This window comes from Glycine max, chromosome 7, assembly GCF_000004515.6.
Source record: "Glycine max cultivar Williams 82 chromosome 7, Glycine_max_v4.0, whole genome shotgun sequence".
Classification (NCBI taxonomy): domain Eukaryota; kingdom Viridiplantae; phylum Streptophyta; class Magnoliopsida; order Fabales; family Fabaceae; genus Glycine; species Glycine max.
In genome coordinates this window covers 15435266-15455788 of record NC_038243.2, presented here as the reverse complement: position 1 = coordinate 15455788, position 20523 = coordinate 15435266, and the positions used below count along the sequence as shown (strand labels likewise).

Below are 20523 nucleotides of genomic sequence, written 5' to 3'. Positions count from 1 at the left end.
TTTCATGATGAACACCTTTCTGTGATTGTCAAACAGTAATTTCAATGTATAGTGTACATCAAACTAGCGGGTGCAACAATGTAAGGTTACACACTTATTAAGTAGGTCAGGCCATAAATTATTTAGAGAAAGGATTGAAGGAATCTAAAAACATTGATAAAACATTAGAAAATTTATTTTTCCTAAGACAACTGTACAAATCTGATAGATACAACTAGCTATATGTATCCACAAGTAAATGGAATTTATCTACTGTTGCTGAATTTTGTTGAAGTGTGATGGAAATGACAGCCAACTATCAAGTGTGGAGAAGTGCCAAGTCATTGTGACCCGTGCACTGAATTTTCTTCATAAAATTGGTAAACATTGTCAAACAATTTAGAGAAACAATCAGCTACCTTCAAAAGCAAGTCCAGCCATAATCCCTGCATTTATTCAGAAAGAGTTATTAGGATTCATAACTATATTAGATTATTGATCATCAGATAACAAAAACAGCAAGGAGAATACACTATCTCCTGCCAAAAGAAATGCTGGTAAAGAAACCTGCTCAATTATATTGCTCGTCTAGTTTAGATAGAAAGCTATACCAAAAAATACCAACAATTCGTAGGACAATGTCTAGATATTTAATAGAGATTGAGTGGACTGGAACCTTTTTATTGTTTGGATTTTTTCCGATGGAACGAAAAAATAAATAAAAAAAGAACTGATTTCATTTTCTATCCCCTATATCGGAGGATAAGAACAAGCTTGAAATCAGCTTGGTCTTTGTTTCCAGTGAGTTTGAAGTTTAAAGCATATGGGCACATTGAAAAGAAAAAGATGGGATTAGTACTCAAGCAAACAGTTGCAAGTTCAGTGTCCACACACAGACATTTGGAAAACTTCAAGAGCTAATGAATGTCCAAAAAGTTTTTAATATTCTTTAAATTTAGAGAACTTCAAGAGGACAAGATTGAATAGTACCACCGTAATACATATGTAATTCAAAAAGATCAAAACCAGCTTGAATAATAAGACTACGAAAGGACAAGATATTTTTCAACCCAAATCTCAAATTGAAGTAGCATTTTGGTTATAAACTTCTCTTAACAAATAATGAGCCAATCTCACAGAAACATGTGAGATTGAAATGGGACCACAACTCTAGGTCAGAAGTGATGTGATACAAAAACAATTATCACAATCATCGTTGATAATTTGATGTAAGAATAAATAGCTTTTAAGTAAATAGAATGAGATAATCATATCAAATCAAATCTAGTTTGAGCTCATAAAAATTGTCCTTTCAATTGGTGGAGTCGTGGAGAAACAAGACTTTTACAGATTCAAAAAATAATAATTCTGTGATGAAACAAAATATCTCTCATTTGGCCCTCAAATAAATTATTTTTTCTGGATAAGAAAGACAACTATATCATTCTGTCAGATAATAAAAATATCCTTCCTCTAACTTACTGAAAACATTCTGACATTAAAAATTAATTAATATCATCAATTACTAGTGGGATCAAGTTTTTTTTCTGGATCAACTTCATCCTACAAGAAAGGATGGATTCTTCACCAAGTAATACAGCCATTTATCTGATGCCTTAAAGCTTAAGCAGAAAGATAACACAATAAATTTAAAGAACAATAATTAGCAATGACTTACAATTTATGCACTATGTCACAACCAATTTTTTTTCATGCAGACGATCTTCAGTCATCACATTACTCCTCTTGTCGTCATTCTTCTCTTTGTCAAATGCAAACTCCAGTTGTTTCTCCACTGACTTGACAATTGCTGTTCGCTTGGATCTTAACCTGTATGGGGGAGATGCATTGAATGCCTTATTGTTGGGAATGCCAATCCCATAGCCATGGCTTGCTGGACTCCCGGAGAAATGCCCAGAACCAGAATCATCATTGGTTCTCTCTGTTTTATTAGAAGTATGTGGATTATTATCTACTTTCAAAACTTTAGTGGGACTGGTGAGTGTTTGGGCCCCAGTTCTTCTCCTCCTCAATATGGAAGGAGTATTTGGAAAAGTATTAGCAGCCTTTCTCAAGATCGATTCAGGTGTCTCAGTGCATAATTCACTACCCTTCGCACGAGGTGGAGTGAAGAAACCAGTAGGTGACATCGTTGGACTCGGACAGTACTCATTCTGCTGGCAAGTATAATTTAAATAAAGAGAATCTATGGGAACTGAACCATCTAACTGTGGTGGCTCATAACACAAAGAACCACAGGTTGGATTTTCTTGTGAAGATGTTCCGATTAACCTGGTACTGCTCCTGTCACCATTGTTTGTACAATGCTCAAAAGTTGAGTTTCCATTGAGTCCAGAATTCTCAGATATTGGCCCAAAAGTTGTTCCAAAATTAGCTCTTGACACGTGTTCTGAGTTGCTACAGCTGGGGTTGATGTTGGATGATCCAGGCTTGCATTCTACACAGTCAGAATCGGCAGAGTCATTTGCAGGAACACTTGAAGAATCACCAACTTCTCTAACTGTGCCTGAGGACTCAAACTGATTCCTGCCACTGTCATCTAGCTTACTAATGGCTGTAGTTTCAGATGATGTTTCAACAGCTGCATTTAATTCTTTATTTGAACAACCAAGCATTGATTTACTAGCAGAACGTCTAATTGTATCTTTGACAGGAACTTGTGGACTATTCTTAGGAATTGGTGGAAGTCTTCCTGTAGCTAAATAAAAATCCAACTTTTTCTTCAAAGAACTATTCCAGTGATTCTTTATTGCATTATCAGTCCTGCAGAAGAAAATTCACAGACAAATATTAACATTTGTCACAATATAATTCAAATGGCATCTCATTCCATCATATAAATAAATCTTGTAATAGGAGGTCGTATAATCAACAAAGTATGCCATCCTTCTTACATTACTTTTATGATAATTGAAGTATTTTTTGTCTTTTGTTTTTTTTTTTGTTGTTGCAGGAATTCACTCTACAACTTATTTAAACTATACAATGTGGTGCTTCCACTAATTATGTTTAGAATAACCTTGAACAGCTTAGTCATCTCCACAATAAAGTAGGTGGACAAATCTTCAGAACTTATACGTTCAGAAATTGTAAAAAGGAAAAACCTCAAGAAATACATCGGTGTAAACTTGCATGGGGAAAAATTAACAAGTGAGAAAAACAAGATGACAATATAGATTTCAAGATTTTCAAATTAAGAAGACCAATATTTCTTATCATCAGTAGAATTGCTACTGCTGACTACAGCATTCTCTTTTTTATTGTAGAACTTTTCTCTCTTTTCTGAGGTTGGAGGTGGATTGAGTGAAAAGTTCATTAAGAGAAACAAGAGTATTGAAGAGAGATCACATGGCCCTTAAATTGGGTTTCCCTAACAGTCATGTTCAGAATTCAGTAGCATTGTTGCATTTTTTTTTTTTTTGTTAAAAAGATTCCTACTCCCATTTCTCTATAATTTTTTATTTTAAAAAGATTCCTATAATTTTTTTTTCTTGTCTTAATGAATTTCTTATTTTATTTTAAAAACTAAATGTAAGTAGAATATATTGTTCCAAGATTTTATTATTGAGAGAGAGCAAGAGAAATACATCCAAGTACCACCACCACCACAAAAAAAAAAATGATTTGGAACTAGCCTAAGATGATACTTCAGAATTAGCATAACATAAAGATTACATTCTATGATTATTGCTATGATCTTAATTTCCTTCATAACAACAAAAGAATTAAAAGAAAACAGACCTTCCATGAAGGACCTTAGCTATTTCAGCCCATTTGTTCCCATGTATACGATGAGCATTCATCAGGGCCAATTCCTCTTCCAAAGTCCAGGCATCCTTCTTTATGTCAGGATTAAGATGATTGTGCCACCTGAAAATATTTGAAAAGAAAAAAGCAGTATAATCTTAGTAACCCATATGCAAAGCAAGTTTTAGTAGTCAAATTGTCAGTTTAAACTTTAAACAAAAGGACATTCAGATGGAATAAAGACTTGAAAAGTTGAAGGTGATATGCAAGAAACAGATCTAAAATTTATATTTAATGATATAGAGGACAACTTTTAGCAATAAAAAGGTTAAAAAAAAGATACAAAAAGAAATAACTTTCACATGATCTTCAGTTAACCTACCGCTCTCGACATTGTTTGCCTATTCGACCAGGTAAAGACTTGGCTATCAAAGACCATTTTGTAGGCCCATATTTTGACACCAGTTCAACAATTTTATCATCCTCCTGTAAGCCAATCAAAAGAAGTTATTGCTTGAATAAAGCTGTAGGAAAAATTAAAAAGAAAAGGACCAAGTTTCAACCTCCTGTGTCCAAGGTCCTTTAACAAGTTCTGGATTAAGAACTTTTTGCCATCTGTGCAGACACTGAACTTCTGATCTATCAGGAAAAAACTCAGCTGCATTCCATATTTTAAATAAGTGTCACAAAAATGAGCATAATGATTTCACCAAACCAACATGACCAAATTCCTAGGTTTACAAATTACACATATGACCATCATCCATCATAGAAAAATTACAAAACAAGATTATTATAATGAAAGTTGCAAGTAGAAGTTTGGAAGTTTTAATTTTAGTTGTTTTTATTCTAACTTTCAGAGTTCCAAAGAAGTGAAAAACTGTGGGAATCCATATATTATTTCAGGAATGTATATATTTTATTTGATCTTTCCTGTAATTAATTTGTTATATTGGCCATCATTGCCAACAATTATCTGCCTGTCATTCTCCTTCTGTAGCCTTCATGATAGTCATCCCTTCTTCTTCCAGTTATATGCACTGGTTTATTATCACTGTGTAACCTTCAAACTTCAATCACGTGGTGTGTGGGTATTGTTTTCCTGATGTCAGACAAAGAGAAGATATGGAACACAGTTGACAAAACAGGAGATGCTGGACACCAACAGCGTGGAGAATTGCAGAATATCCATTCTGATTATAGGCTGAATTTGAAGAATTATCTAAAAGTCTCAACTTGTTCATACTGTGCTAAAAGGAAAAGAAAAGCTGATTCACCTAATGATTAATAGGCCTATAAATGGAGACCCTAAGTTTCCAACATGGAACAGAGAAGACTCCATGAATATAGCTTGGCTATGGAATTCAATGATCCCAGAAATTAGTGGCACTTGCATTTTTCTCAACACTGCAAAGCAAATATGAGATGCAGTAGAGCACCTATTCCAAAGCCAAAGAAGTCGTTCAAGTATATGAAGTAAAGGTGAAAACAGTAGTGGCAAAACAAGGGAACAAAATAGTTATTGAAAGTGTTAATCAGCTGAAGTATTCTCAAAGATGAGGCTAGATCATTATAGAGTGATAAAAACTAAATGCACAGGTGATGCAGCAGTTCTCAAGGAAATTATTGAGCATGACAGAGTCTACGACTTCCTTGTTGGTATGAATTCCGAGTTTGATCAAATCAGAATTCAAATTTTGGGAAAAACAACAAATTACATGTTTCAATGACATGCCGGCTATTGCACAAAGTGAAGAAGGCAGGAATTTAATGTTGGATACCCAAACTATTGATAGTTCACCTATGGTGGATAACTTATCGAGAGTGGTTCAGCAAATGTGATATTGTGGGGCACGTGCACCTGCTGCAACAAGGCACATTACACCCAAGAGAAGTGCTAGAAAGTGCATGGAAAACCTCCTAGTCAAGAATGGGGACAAAAGGGAGAGAGGTCTGCAAGGAAGAATGAACTTACTCATGTTGCTGTTGCTGGAACAAATGAAGAGAATAAGCCTGAATCCACTGATCTTGATCAGGAAGAGATAGAAAGGGTAAGAATTTTCCTTGGCAGCCTAGAAAAACCAACAGGTACTTGTACTTTGGCATATTCGAGTAAGCTTCCATTCTCATTTGGATTATGTCTCTGAAACACCTTCTACCCAGTTATGGATATTGGATTCATGAGCCACAGATCACGTGACGACAACCTTATTGAAACACTTCTCCACATGTTCCCGTTGTCCCAGGAGTAAGAAAATTACCAGTACAAAGGGGACTGTTGTAACTATAGCTGGTTTAGGAGATATCCAAATCTCCATGTCCCACAGTTATCCACCAAGCTTGTTTCCATACAAAACTTACAAAAGATTTATACCATAACTGATATTGCTTAGCAATCATTGTGAATTTTAGGATAAGCATTTGAGGATGATGTTTGGACATGGTAGAGTATCGAATGACCTCTACTACCTTGAAGAATCAAATCTGTCTACTATGGTTAAGAACAGTTTACCACATACATTCATGTCTGATTCTATGTTATCCAACAAAAAGAATTTTCTTTATCATTGTTGGTAAGAGCATCCTTCTTTTCCTTGTGAAGAGCACTGGACAATTATCAATAAAAGTTACTAACCATTGAAGCAATGGTTAGATGTTGAGAGTCTTCCTTGTGAGGTGTGTGAGCTAGCTAAACACAAGCATGTACCATTGCTAATAAGCAATAAAAGAAGCGCATTTCCCTTTTAGCTTGTACATACAAATTTATAGGGTCCCTCTACTGTTCCAAATGTCCAGCGCTCAATGGTTAGTAACTTTTATTGATAATTGTCCATATGTTACTTGGATTTTCTTACTCAAACACAAATCTTCAGTAAGCACTGTTTTCCAAAGTTTCTTCTTTATGGTAAAAAATAATCCATTAATCTTGTGTCTAAACACCACAACAGAATGAGATTGCAGAGAGGAGAAATGGACATCTTCTAAATCAAACATGAGCACTGTTGTATCAGAAAAATGTGCCATAACACTGTAGAGGTGATGTTCTTATAGCAACATAGCTTAACAAATTACCCTGTAGAGTCTAGAGTCTTACAATTCAAAACTCAATAGCCCAATGGATTTACTCTCTTCCTTCTACCCAAATTTGTCCACTACAAACAATCTTAAGCCCCAGATCCTTGAGTGTGTTTCATTTGTTCATATACATAATCAAGACAAGGGGAAACTTGATCCTAGACCCGAAAGATCTGTTTTGTTGGGTACTATTCCACTTAGAAAGAACCTATGAAGCTCTACTGCAACAATAAATCAGCAATCAACATAGTTCATAATCCAGTTCAGTGTGATCAGACTAAGAACATTGAAATGACTAGGAATTTAATTAAGGAGAAACTTGACTGACGGTGGCTTAATATGTACTCTACATGTGCCCACTGAAGGACAACTCGCACATATCCTAACCAAGGGGTTGAGCATCTCCAGCTCCACATTTGAGAGAATTCTATCCAACCTGGTAATGGAAAATAGTCAAAATACCTATTCACTAGCTTGAGGGGGAGTGTGGGAATCTTATGCTATTTGAGGAATGTATATATTTTACTTTATGTTATCCTATAATTAATTTGTAGTATGAAATTATTTTAGAAACCAGTATAAATCCCAAAAATCATGGGATTACAGCTTAGAGAAGGGATACATTTGTTTCTTAAATTAGCAACTAGGACCTATGTATATAAACCGATTGATTATTCAATGAAATATGTATTCCATCCCTAATTTTCAAGACTAACTAAAAATTATCCTCAAGAGTCATGCCTATGTCTTTTGAATTATATATTTGTTTTTTTTTCAACTGCAATATTCTCTAGCTCCACTCTAGTACCAAGAAAACCATCAGTAATAATGAGATAATTTGTATATAACAGTGTAGAAGTTTCATTATAGTTTTCATGCTCCTTAAAGATTAAAGCAATGGCAGCTGAATCTATCTCAAAAGATGATGGAAACTTTGCAAAACAATATTTATCTTGTTTCTCATTCATTTTAGTTAAATTACTTTAGGGATAATACTATCTGTTCAGTTCAAATAAATAGGGTAAGTTCAAGTACTCACTGCAGTAATAATCAAGTATGCATCGCAACTATAAATATGTAAATCACATATAAAGGTCATCACTGAATTATTGAACCAGATGTCTCCATAGCAAAAGCAACATAGCAATAAAAAGGGATTCCAGAAGAACTAACTAGGGTAACAATAAACAAATACCTATTTTCTTCCAACTCTTTCCCTTAAAAACTGCAACAGCATTCCTTAATGTCTCATCCTGCAGCAACGTTAAATAAAACATTGAGAAAAAACATTAGCTATTATCATTAACTTGTTTACAAGCAGCAATAAATTGAAAGGACTGGCATAGTAATCTTGGACTACAGTTACAAAGACATAAAATCAACTGAGCTGAAGTCACTATTTAATCAGCTTGATAACAAGCAAGAACATATATAACCAAAAAATTGATAAGTAAGAAAAGAACAGTTGTCTCCAACGAGTAAAGACTAACTTCTTGTGCAGTCCAACCGCCCTTAGCACGCCTTATAGGGCCGGTGGTCCTCCTGCACAAAACATATTCATATAACAAAAATCAATGCATATAGATCACAGCAAAAGCTTCAAAATAGAGAAGAAAAAGTTCCACAGTATGAAGGGAATCAGCTACTTAACACATAATCTGAAATTAAGCCAATACCACAGAGGTATAAAACATGCAGGAAAGCACACTGCCCTTAAGGTACAACATGATGATCACAATTCATGACAGATACTGCAATGAAAAAGTAAAGAACTTAACGGATGTTACCGATGTGAGGGCGATGTGGATGCAGGGCTACATCTCCCCGGAGACTTGTGAATTGCACTGCCACTGCCTTCGGATACAGAGGAGCAAGAAGCAGCAGTAGATTGCTTATTCTCCTGACAACACTCCTCTGATTTCACCACCTCAGCCATATCCTTCACACAAGAACCCAAAATCCTAAAAAACAAACCATAGCATACATCAAAAACAGAGAAAGCCAAAATTCTCAGAACAACCCACCATATACCAACCATCCAAAAAACCCAGCTCAAATTGAAAAAATCCAAACTTTCACGGTGGAACACAAATTTAAACAGGACCCAGATCTTAGAATCTATTATCAGATCAAAACCTTCAATCCCCCCACGCTCCCTCCCAAAAAAAGTAAAAAAAAAAATCCTACAATTAACATGAAACGCTCCACCAAAACCTATTCCAAGTCCTTGAAGATAAACGCAACGACTCGATCAAATCAAATATAAAGAAATTAACGCCTGAATTTTGCAGAGTAAACAAAAAAAGAAAACGGAAACGGATAAAAAAAAATAAATCGAGAAAAAAAAACCATGAATTTCTCCGAATAGTGAAGTACCTATGCTTGCAGAGAAGTGGCGGGAATCGAAGTGAAGCTCATAGAAGAGAGACCACGATTGCTTCTCTCTCTTTGTCTCTCTCTCTCTCTCTCTGAAGCTAAGGTTTCGAAAAATCCTCGAACGTTGAAACAAAGGAAAATTGAAATTTGGTTTTAAAAAAATAAAAATGCAACCTAATTTATTTAATTATTTATTTTATATCTGTGTAACGAATATACACATAATAAAACTATTAATAATATAAATATAATAATAAATGTTTGAGCACCGACGTGACGTCGCCGTGAATAACCGTTAGGGGTGCGTGTGGCGTGGTTTTCAGATGCCGTCAGTTAACGGCGGTTGTGAACGTTACTTAGGGGAACAAAAGTTTGAAACTCAAACGGCACTGAAGGCGTGACGGCGATAAAGGTCGAACAAGTTTAAGGGACCTGATTTGGGTGTTGGTAAATTTTGAGCCGTTGGATGAGAGGGAGTGGTGGCGATTTCAGTTCCAAGAAGGAAACGTTCTAACTAATTTGGATGGTTAGAAAGATGTATTAACTATTAAACAAACTACTCATATTAGGTTCGGATGAAACAAAAACGGCCAAAAGGAAGGATTATAACCCTTCATAAAATAAGTCACAAAAAATAAAAAAACAGTTCAGATTTTTTTTATCATGTGATAAATATCATATGCGATGCCCTATTTAGTATAATCCTTTGAGTTAAAAAATAATTCACATAATAACTTATCTAAAAATATTCTTTTTATCTTATATATTATATTACTATTCTGACCTAAATATAATCAATAAAAAAAATTGGACCGAAGTATAAGTAAATATTAACTAACTTTTAATATGTTATTCATTTAATAAAATTTTGTTTCTCATAAATAATTTATTTCTGATAGTTAGTTAAATGTGCTTATATTTAAGATGGAAGGAAGTATTTATTTTATGGAAGGGGTCGAAGAACATGAGATTACATATGTGAAAGATTGGCAGAGAAGTTCTTAAGTTGTGATGATTTATTGAGGAATCACCTTGGGGAAGTTCTTTTCTCCTTTTCCTGCAATTTAAGCTTTGGGGCATTCTGGCTCAGAGACAATGATCCATCTCATTCAGCATGGGTGTTTCAGATCGCATGCCTCGTATCCATTGATGGCATTGATCAACGATTTTAACCAGAAAGGAGGCATATTCATGTGGTGGCCATGTTTATAGAAAAGCTAAGCAAGTAGTTGATGTTCTTGCTAAGTTCAGTTTTTCTGTTAATAGGGACGGTAGAATTTTTTATAGTTTGCCATCGTTTCTTCCTACTTTTGTTGTGGCTGATATAGCCAGTGTTTCCTTTCCTCCTAGTTTTTAATAAAGGTTTTCTTGGGGTGCTTTAATCCCATCGGTGCCAAAAAAAATATTCTTTATTATATTTTATACTTTAGTATTTTTTTTAGAAAAAAAATTATATAATTAAAAATATAAAATAATTTTACATTATCATTCTACCACAATCATTGTATATGATAAATTAATTAATTTTTATAATAATTAACTTTAAAGTCATATTAATAATAATTTATAATCTGATGACATTGTAAAATTATTTCACACAAAGTCTGTTGTATAATTTATTGTTTAAAACAGTATTTTAACTTATGTATAGTACAAAATAAATGTTTTATTTGGCATAACTAAAATTATAATAAATTAAATTTTTAAATAAATAGATTATATTATAATTAAAAATTATAATAAACTAATATTTTTAAGCATACAAATTTTATTTTAAACTTGTGATAAATAATTTATATTGAGATAAATGTGATTTTTATTTGTTGATAAAAAAACTGAAATTCAAGTTAAAATTAAAAATATTAAAAATGATAGATAGAAAGATATAAGATATAAAAAAGAATTTCTACAAATATTCTCATAAAAGAAGAACAACAAATAAAAATAAATGACAGTTAAAAACACTCTCATTGAAGATAGTCATTTTAATTTAATTTATATATATAACATAGGGGTGTCTTTTTTTCCGATAATTATGATATTAATATAAAATATCAACTTACTTTGTTGATAATTTTAACAACGTCTTTTTCTTTCATAAAACTAAAATTCAAGACTTTGTTTTAGATGACCTAATCTAGTTCCATCAAATCAACAACTTGTTGATGTAAAAGGGTAAAATTTCATGTAATGTAAAATATCTAAATAATTATGTATCTATACGTATATTTTGATGAATATATATATATAAAATGATTTAATGAATAAAAAAGTTACCAAAAGAATAAAAATAATAATTTGAAATATATTAAAGTTTAAAAATAAATATTATGATTCTTTGTATAAAAAATAAATGGTCTCAAATTTGAAAAATTGATCAAGAATTTTTTATGTATGAGATTTATACCTTACGTATTTTTTAATAGGATATGGCTTTCACAAATAACAAAGTCCTTGAATATTACAAAAAATCAACTTACAAAAGTGAGCATGTACAAGTTCAACACAAGTTAAGATAAATTTGCAAAACAAAGGATAAAGTGTTTAAGCTTAAGGTATTTCGTCTAGAGACTATTGCTTCAAAGAATGAAATTTTTGTTCAATATGATAGCTTAGTTAACTTCTGTTTTTTCTCCGGTCTTTATATAGGCATCAAAATGAGAACAATTGTGTGAACTGACTTGCAAAAGAGGGAGATATATCTAATGCTCTTTTCTATCTTTGGAACATCTATCGACAAGCTCTTATACACAAGCTACTTGTCGATAAAAATAAATAAATTATAAACATGATTATTACAATTAACTCAAAAATATATATTAAATGGTGATTAATGAAAAAAAATCAATAATTAAGATTTTTTTAGGATTAAAAAAAGCAGAGGTACTCTATATAATAAAAACAAACCATAGGAATGATTATCATAATTTACTCTAGGCATACCTTTTGTTAGATTTAGTTAATTTTGTTCTTCTCTTTGTGTGTTTATTTCCCATTAATTAAAAAACATGGAACTTAGAGTTTTCTAACAAAGTCACTATTATAGTTTGTCTAATTAGTCTTTTAAAAAAAATTAGGAACATAAGATACACAATCCTTACTACTAAGTTGTCAAGTTAATCTATTCTAATATTTATAAATGGAAAAAAAATGTTTTTAGTTCCTATATTTTCATAAATCTTGTATTTAGCTATTCTCATAGTTTCATATCATCATTTAATTTAGTCTTTGTGATTAAAAATATATTTTTAATGTCTCACCATTGACATTATTTTCTACATAAAAAAATGGATTACACTATTTATTTATCATCTGAATTCATGAAAGTAACATTTAAGAAATGAACAAAATCAAAATAAGATGTAAAAATAAATTTATAATAATTATTAAAGAATAAAGATGGAAACAAAAATAAAAATGAAATTGTTAAAAGTTATCGTTCGATGTGTTTAATACGGACATATTAATAACTTCTTTTAAAAAAATAAAACAAATTTCCACATTATTTTAATCAATTTTAAAAATAAAAAATACACACTTTGTTTGTTACATCACACAACAGTTAATGCCACTTATGAAAAATTTGTGGGAAGAAACTAAAAATAATTTTTCTGTAAAGTACAAAAACTAAATTAAATTATATGAAACTTCAAACATTAAAAATAAGATTTCAAAAATATAATCACTAAAAACATATTTTTCCTATTATGGATTGATCTCGTTCACTTAATTTCTACCATTTAGTCTAACTTTAATTGTTAACTACAATAACTCAATTGATTCATACTTCAACCCATATACAAAACAATAATTGGATAAAGTGAAGCATTTCAAGATGTTGGAGGTGCATAAAAAAGTCAACACTTCATGTCAACATAAACTACCAACTTAAGGGGTAATTATTCCAGACTAGCCCAATAAGCCCATATCGATTACATGGAACCAATCTAGTCCAATAGGTTTGTGTCAGTTGGTACCTAGAATAGGGGATATGCTAGGTGCACCCAGCAATATTGCTGGTGCACCCAGCAATTCAATGAAAGGTCAATTTTGCCCTTCAGTTAAAAAAATAAAAAGCATTTTTTTTCTTCCCGGAAGCATTCTCTCTTTTTCTCACTGTGTCTCTTTCGCAAAAAGCTTCTTCTCTTCTCTCTTCCCCGACAAGCTTCTTCTCCGCGAGCTTCTCCGACAGCCCTTGGACCCATTTGCTTTCGAGGTAGGTGGCCTTCTTCTTAGCTTTGGTTTTGTTATGCACTACATTAGGGTAGGTTAGTGTAACGTTAGGTTAGTGGAACCTTAGGGTAGAAGACAGAACCTTAGGGTAGAAGACGAAACCTAGGGTAGAAGACGAGAGGGGAGAAGACGAGAGGACGCCGGAAAAAATGGCGGAAATCGCTGACGGAGGAGTCTTCCGGAAGACCCCTTAGGGGTTCTTCCGGAAGTTCCGGAAGAACGTTTTCCGGAAAGTTTCCGGAAGAAGTGTTCTTCCGGAAGTAACCAAACGTCTTCCGGAAGAACACTTCTTCCGGAAGACTTCCGGAAAACGTCTTCCGGGAACTTTCCGGAAGAAGTGGTTCATCCGGAAGAATTCCGGAAGACTCGCACTTCCGGAAGAAGTTTCAAACTTCCGGACGACCTTTCCGGAAGAACCCTTCTTCCGGAGTGTTTCCGGAAGAACCACTTCTTCCGGAAGTGGTTTTTTTGTTTTTTTTTTTAAAAAATTTTTTAAACAGAAATTGTTTTGTTTTTTTTAAATGAATTATTTTATTTATTTTGGTTATTTTGTTTTTTAGATTTTATGAAAAATGAAGTTTGGGTTTTTGATGTCATATTTTTTTTATAATTTAAATTGTGTATTTTTACTAAATATTAATTTGTAAATTAATTTTTTTTATAAAAGTAGTTGTGTTTGTTTTTGTTTATTGTTTTTTTTTAAATTAGTGTTTTTTCTTTAAAAATGAAGTTGTCTATTTTTATAATTAAAGTTGTGTGTTTTGGAAGTTTTATAAAAATACTAATTTTTTATAATTAATTAGTTTATTTTATTATAAATGAAGTATTTTATTTACTAAAAAAATTGTGGATGTTTACTAAATAATTTTTTTTTACATTAGTTGTTTAATTTTTTTTAAAAATTAAGTTGTGGATGTTTAGTAATGAATTATTTTTATATTAGTTTTGTTTTTTTTTTTTTATAAATGAAGTTGTTTAATTCTTTTTTAAAAAAATTAAGTTGTGCATGTTTATTAATAATTTTATTTTACATTAGTTGTTTTTTTTTATATAAATGAAGTTGTTTATTTTTTTTAAAAAAAAATTAAGTTGTGCATGTTTATTAATAATTTTATTTTACATTAGTTGTTTTTTTTATATAAATGAAGTTGTTTAATTTTTTTTTTTAAAATTAGGTCGTGTATGTGTGAAAATGATTTGATTTAAGTTAGTCTTATTTGTTTATAAATAAAGTTGATTTTTTATAAAGAAAATTGTGTATATTTTGACCGAAAAAAAAACGTGTTCGACATGATTTACAGATCATGGCCAGAACACGAGGTTTAGGTCGTGCCATAGGTAGATTTGTAGGCAGAGATAGAGCTGCTGGCGAGGATGCTGGCGATGTTCCCGAGAGGCGTAGGCCTACTGCCTCAGCCCGTAGGCTACGCGTTCATCAGATGACTACGGAGGGACGTGATATGGCTGAGGACGTCGCTGACATGACTGATGATGTCCCTGAGCAGCCTACGGAGGCACCTGAGATGCGTGCGGACGCACAAGGTGCTGATAGTGGTGAGGGGTCAGATGGTGATGATGCTGCAGAGGGATTCCCTGGTGGTCCACGTGACCCGTCAGTGCTCACATCATTTGCCGAGCATGTTGCACATGCCGTGTGGAGTGGACAGGTATTTTAATTTGTTAATTATTTGTCATTGTTTATTTATTTGTTTATGATTAATTTTTTTTTAATAATTGTATAATTTGTACTTCAAATCAGGAACGTCCTGATTTGAAGTTAGTGTCACATGGGAGGAAGCTGACACTGATTGGGAGGCCAGTGCCTGAGATTGAAGGCCTGGTGGCTGCCACAGGATTAAGTCCACTGATAGATTGTTCAGTTATTACTGGCGATCCTGGATTTATATCCGCATTTGTGGAGAGGTGGCACAGTGAGACTAGCACCTTCCACCTTCCAGTAGGAGAGCTGACGATCACATTGGATGATGTGTCGTCCATTCTACATTTGCCCATCACTGGCGCCTTGCACAGTTTCCACGCTCTTTCTACGGAGGAGGCCAGATTCTTGCTCACGGAGTTGCTGGAAGTGTCTGCGGAGGAGGCCAGAGCCGAGACAGCGCTCACACGTGGAGCATATGTACGATTAGGATGGGTTCGTGACATTTATGAGACCAGATGTCAGGCCCGGCGGTGGATTGTCGCAACTCGCGCTTATTTGCTGCACCTTGTCGGTTGCACTCTTTTTGCTAATAAGAGTGCAACATACGTGCATGTGGTCCACCTTGACGCTTTCCGGGACCTCGCTCATAGTGGTGGTTACGCTTGGGGGGTTACCGCGCTGGTTCATATGTACGACCAGTTAGATGAGGCTTGTAGGACCACCACCCGACAGCTTGCGGGGTACTTGACGCTATTTCAGGTAAATTTTGTGTTTATTAATATGTTAGGTTCGATTATGATTTAAACATGTTTTTATGTTATGTTAACCTCAATTATTGTGTAGTGCTGGATCTATGAGCACTTCCCTAGTGTGCATCAGTGCGTGACTGACGACACATACCAGGAGATGTCCCCACGTGCTTCCCGGTGGTTGACGTCGAAGGCGCACATGAAGGGCATCACAGGAGCACCCTACAGGGCACGTTGTGATGGTTTGACCGTCACAGATGTGTCCTGGTTGCCGTACACGGAGCATCGGGGTGTTAGGGCGTTTCAGGAGATTTCATCGTTCCAGGGTCAGCTCAGATGGGGTCCTATGATCGTCGCAGTTCGACCGGAGAGGGTGGTACGCCAGTTCGGTTACATCCAGAGCATCCCTCCGCCGCCTGTTAGTGCACGATTGTCACAGGAGCAGATAGATGACAGGTGGATGGAGTTTGCGGATCACTTACTACCTGCGGGTCAGCCTTGTTTAGTGCCTGGGCAGGTATCTGCGGATTACATTGAGTGGTTTTTCCGCATATCTCACCCTTTCATGACACCGACCCAGGCAGCTGACCAGCAGAGGGATGCACCAGCTGCAGACCCTGAGGACTACATACAGCCGCCCAGCCCCCAGGTTCCAGTGGCATTTGACCCCCCTCCATATGTGGTAAGATTATTTGCGCGTTTAATGTTTTATGAGTTGTTGTTTATTTTGAATTTCATAATAAATGTTTTTACTGACTTTGACAGGATGATTACGAGGGATATGAGGCGATTGCACAGAGGTTGGAGCGTGTGCTCAACCTTAGGATAGTCACTGCAGGCACAGAGTTATATGACATTATGCAGGACTGCCTGACGATCGCGAGAGGGGGACCCAGTGCTGATGGGACGGTCAGGGCTCGTCAGAGACGCCGCACGGACCATTGATCATTGTATTTATATTGTTGTGTTGTAGTTGACATGAATATTTGTAATTATTACAGTTTTTGTTTAATATAGTTGGCGTGTTTTGCACAGTTTATTATTTTATAATATAGTTTGTTATTCCGATTGTTTGTGGTCCTTAAGCGAAGTTTACGGTTGTTTTAAATTTATTTTTAAAAAAAGGGAACCTAGAATCATGAGTTTTGTTTGTAAGAATTACATAAAAAATAAAAGTTTTTAAAATGATTAATAATTCATAAGTGAACCCTTTTTCCATGTTCAAGTACCCATGTTTGGGATTTTTTTGCGTGGGTGTGCCTGTGCCCTGAGACAATGGAGGGCGGCCATTTCTCATGTTTGGACGTCAAAGAATCCAAAAAAAATAGTCCCGTTCCCCAGTTCCGTCAACTAACACGTCAAAACAAAGTCTCAAAATCCAAAAAACTACGAAATGAACCCTTTTAACAATTAAATTTTTGGACCACTGAAACAACGCATTCAACTTTATTATGGGAATTAAACACGCCGTAAACATATAAAGGTTACATCAACAAAAAAACAAAAAATTAAACATGACATTCAGTTGTTTAGCGACGTCCCACTGACCTCGTCTTCAACATATTTAGTAAAGACAACTAAAATTTCTATTGGTCCATATTTTTTCCAGTAGTTAGATTGTACTAACACCTTCAGCAGTTCTTCGTTGGTGATCAGCTCATTTATTTCATATTTTATAACCGTATCTGAATACTCAAACCGAGCTGGTTGGCGGAAAAACAATCGTCTTACCGTTTGTGATTCGTGAATTCCAAGAGGGGGGATCCCTTTAGGTGCAACTTGCTTGATTAAATTCTTCAGTTCATCGATGGTACATGTTGAAGGAATTTGAAATTTCTTAGGATTTTTTCCTGTGAACGCGCAACCAACAAATTTGTTCTGCCGTGGCATGTTCCATTTGCCGTTGTAATACAGGATCGCGTCATGAATACGAGGCATAGTGCGTTCAAGTAAGTTTATTATTCCATCTGGTGTTCTTCCAACGGTGCATAATAACTCAATCGGACCAACACAAGAAAATTGATCATTACACATTAACATTGTGTTGACATCGTCATCATTTATCAATTTGATACACTCAAAGCGAATTTGGTTACCTGTATCGGTGAATGGCTTCCGGTAGTGAATTTCATCCAAAAATTGTTTGTCGGATAGCTGAAGGGTATTGTGTATTCTGGTTTTTAGGCTTGCAAAATCACACCTATTTGGTACTCGAATGGGCACCGGAGTTGAAGTTTGGAAGTAAACCCCAGTATCATTGTGAATAATCGATCCATTTGGATAAATGAAAGCCAACCTTGAGTTGACAATCGTCTGACTGCTAGTTTCTCCTAGAAATGCCATAGTTTGTGTATCAGTTGGGAGATTATTTGAAAGCAAGATAATGTGTGATTTAGTAGCCTAGTCTGCCATATATATAGATGGTTGTGACCGAGCCTTTGTTTAACTTTGTTTACAAAAAAATAGACACGCGTAAATGTGTAGTCAAGTCAGCCAATGTGTTGTCGCTAATGTGTAGTCAAGTCAACCAATGTGTTGTTGAGCGACTGCTAGTTTCAAAATGTGTACTGAAGTCAACCAATGTGTTGTCACGCTCAAACTGTAACACGCATGCATGTCATTATGTGTTGTCAATTATGACAATGATGTATGCTGTACGCGTAAATGATTTTTGTTGGACCAACAATTTCCTTGCTTAACCAAACGAGTAGTTGATAATATTAATTGGTTAGTGACGGGTTACAACGAATTATATCGCATAATGAATACAAATAAATAAACAATGAATGTTTAGTCTTCATTTAGGTCTACATAGTGTGTTTTGAATGACATCAAGCTTGTGTATTCCTGCATTCTACTAATATATGGAATTGCCCATTGCTTTGCCTGAGAATAACAATTGGTTGACCACAACAGCGCTGGGGGCGGCAACGGACAATGGTCTTTCAAATAAACCTGTTGTACATGAACAAACATTATATCATGCGCTGACCGTGCCAAACGAACAAGCGAAGTCATTGCATAATTGTTACACTAACTATATTCAATGTACCTGAACAAAATGATTTCCAAACACGTGACCGACACATATGATGCGGTGGCCAGAAGAGTCAGGTGGTGGTTGACTTCTAAGAGGGAAAAATGTCATGCTTTGTTGTTGGGACAACGATATAAGGATTACGTTATACCGTGAAGCAATCACATATCCCATGTCTGTTATATCCATCCACTTGTCCACACTAACCTGAATGAACCAAACATACACATGTAAGTAATTTAAACATTGTTATTAAAAAAAATTAACCTAAAAACATACCTTTGAAAATCCATCAACAAGTAGGGAATAATGCTGGGTGCACGTAGCAACTCCCCTAGAATAGCTAGGATAAGGCAAAAAATCTCCCAAATAAGTTGAGAATAATTCAAAGTTCCTTTGTTCTCTTGCTAGAAAATATCCACTTTATCGTATAGAAAATTAGTATGTTATCCTAATCAACCTTATCATGTTATCATTGACGACCTTATGCTTCAAAAGACGCGTACAACATGCAAACAAAATATTACCTTGATTCTCTCAATTTTTTTACATCTAATACTATCAAATAACATGTAAATAAAATAATTATCTTACTTGCTTTGATTATCTTAATAACCTTTGAATATCATTCTTGAAGTTTTAAATATGTTAATTAGAAGAAGAAAAAATCGTACAATTTAAAGTTTGGAGGAAAAAGAATTATTGTGGGAGTGACATGTGACACATGATTTACTTCTAAAAACTTTATTTTGATTTATGACATAACACTTGCATAAATAAATAATATGTAAATAAGAAATTGACTTGAGAGATTTGGGAGATTATAAAAATGTCTTATAGGTATAGTTATTTTTTTAAGGAAAAAAAATGTTAACATACTTTTTTCGAGTGAAACTTTGTTATTTTTTTAATCATAGTAGGATTTTTGACTTCTTAATAAAACTCTAATATATTTTTATAAATTTTAATTCTTTGGATTAATTATGGAAGTAATTCTTAATTCAAGATTTGGTTACACTTAAGATTCTCTGTCTCTTTTGATTCGTGGGAATCAATCAAGTTACACTCATTAGATAATTTTTAACAAATAGTGTACTTATCAAATAAATAAAAAAAAAAAACTTATATTATTTGATAAGATTTATGTAAAATTTTACCGAATAAGTAGTATTTACAACGGATTATGTTAATTTTTACTACTCCCTTTATTTTTTAACAAGAGTCGTTTTAGACTTTTGCACACTAATTAAGGAAATTATTAAAGGCTTGAAATAAGTAAAATATCAAATTACTCCAATTATAGGAGTGATAATGAAAATAAATGCATTGCAGAATTCCAAGGCAACTGCTACTCTACTGAAGGAGGAATCCAAAAACAAAACAAAAAACTCTCTCCTCTCTCATTTAATATACGTGTAGTTAACGAAAATAAATCTCTCTCTCCATTAAAAACTCTATTTTGTTTCATGAGCTACTAAAAACCTTTCTTCTTTTTCTCATATCAAAACTCATTAATCATTCAATGAGGAACCAAAAATTAAACTCAGAAAAAAACTTTAGAGGCAAAATTTGAGTGAAAATTTTGAGCCAAAAAAATTGGAGCCAAAATTTGAAAGCATACCATTATAAATTTTGGGTCCTATGTT

The 20523-nt window shown here is 34.0% G+C and overlaps 1 protein-coding gene and 1 long non-coding RNA gene across 2 annotated transcripts; both read right to left on the bottom strand.

Annotated features, from left to right (window-relative positions):
- LOC100793280 (transcription factor MYB3R-3) lies at positions 1 to 9402 on the bottom strand. The gene is made up of 9 exons (XM_003529047.4): positions 9199 to 9402; positions 8610 to 8783; positions 8313 to 8364; positions 8018 to 8075; positions 4311 to 4405; positions 4130 to 4233; positions 3742 to 3870; positions 1658 to 2763; positions 1 to 425 (listed from the first exon to the last, which is right to left on the bottom strand). The coding sequence occupies exons 2-8, from the start codon at positions 8756 to 8758 to the stop codon at positions 1668 to 1670; spliced, it is 1683 nt and encodes a 560-aa protein (XP_003529095.1). The 5' UTR covers positions 8759 to 8783; positions 9199 to 9402; the 3' UTR covers positions 1 to 425; positions 1658 to 1667.
- A 9293-nt stretch (positions 9403 to 18695) lies between these two features.
- LOC121175115 (uncharacterized) lies at positions 18696 to 18955 on the bottom strand. Its single transcript, XR_005892201.1, has 2 exons — positions 18893 to 18955; positions 18696 to 18795 (listed from the first exon to the last, which is right to left on the bottom strand). It is a non-coding gene; the product is annotated as an uncharacterized lncRNA (long non-coding RNA).
- Positions 18956 to 20523: the final 1568 nt, after the last annotated feature.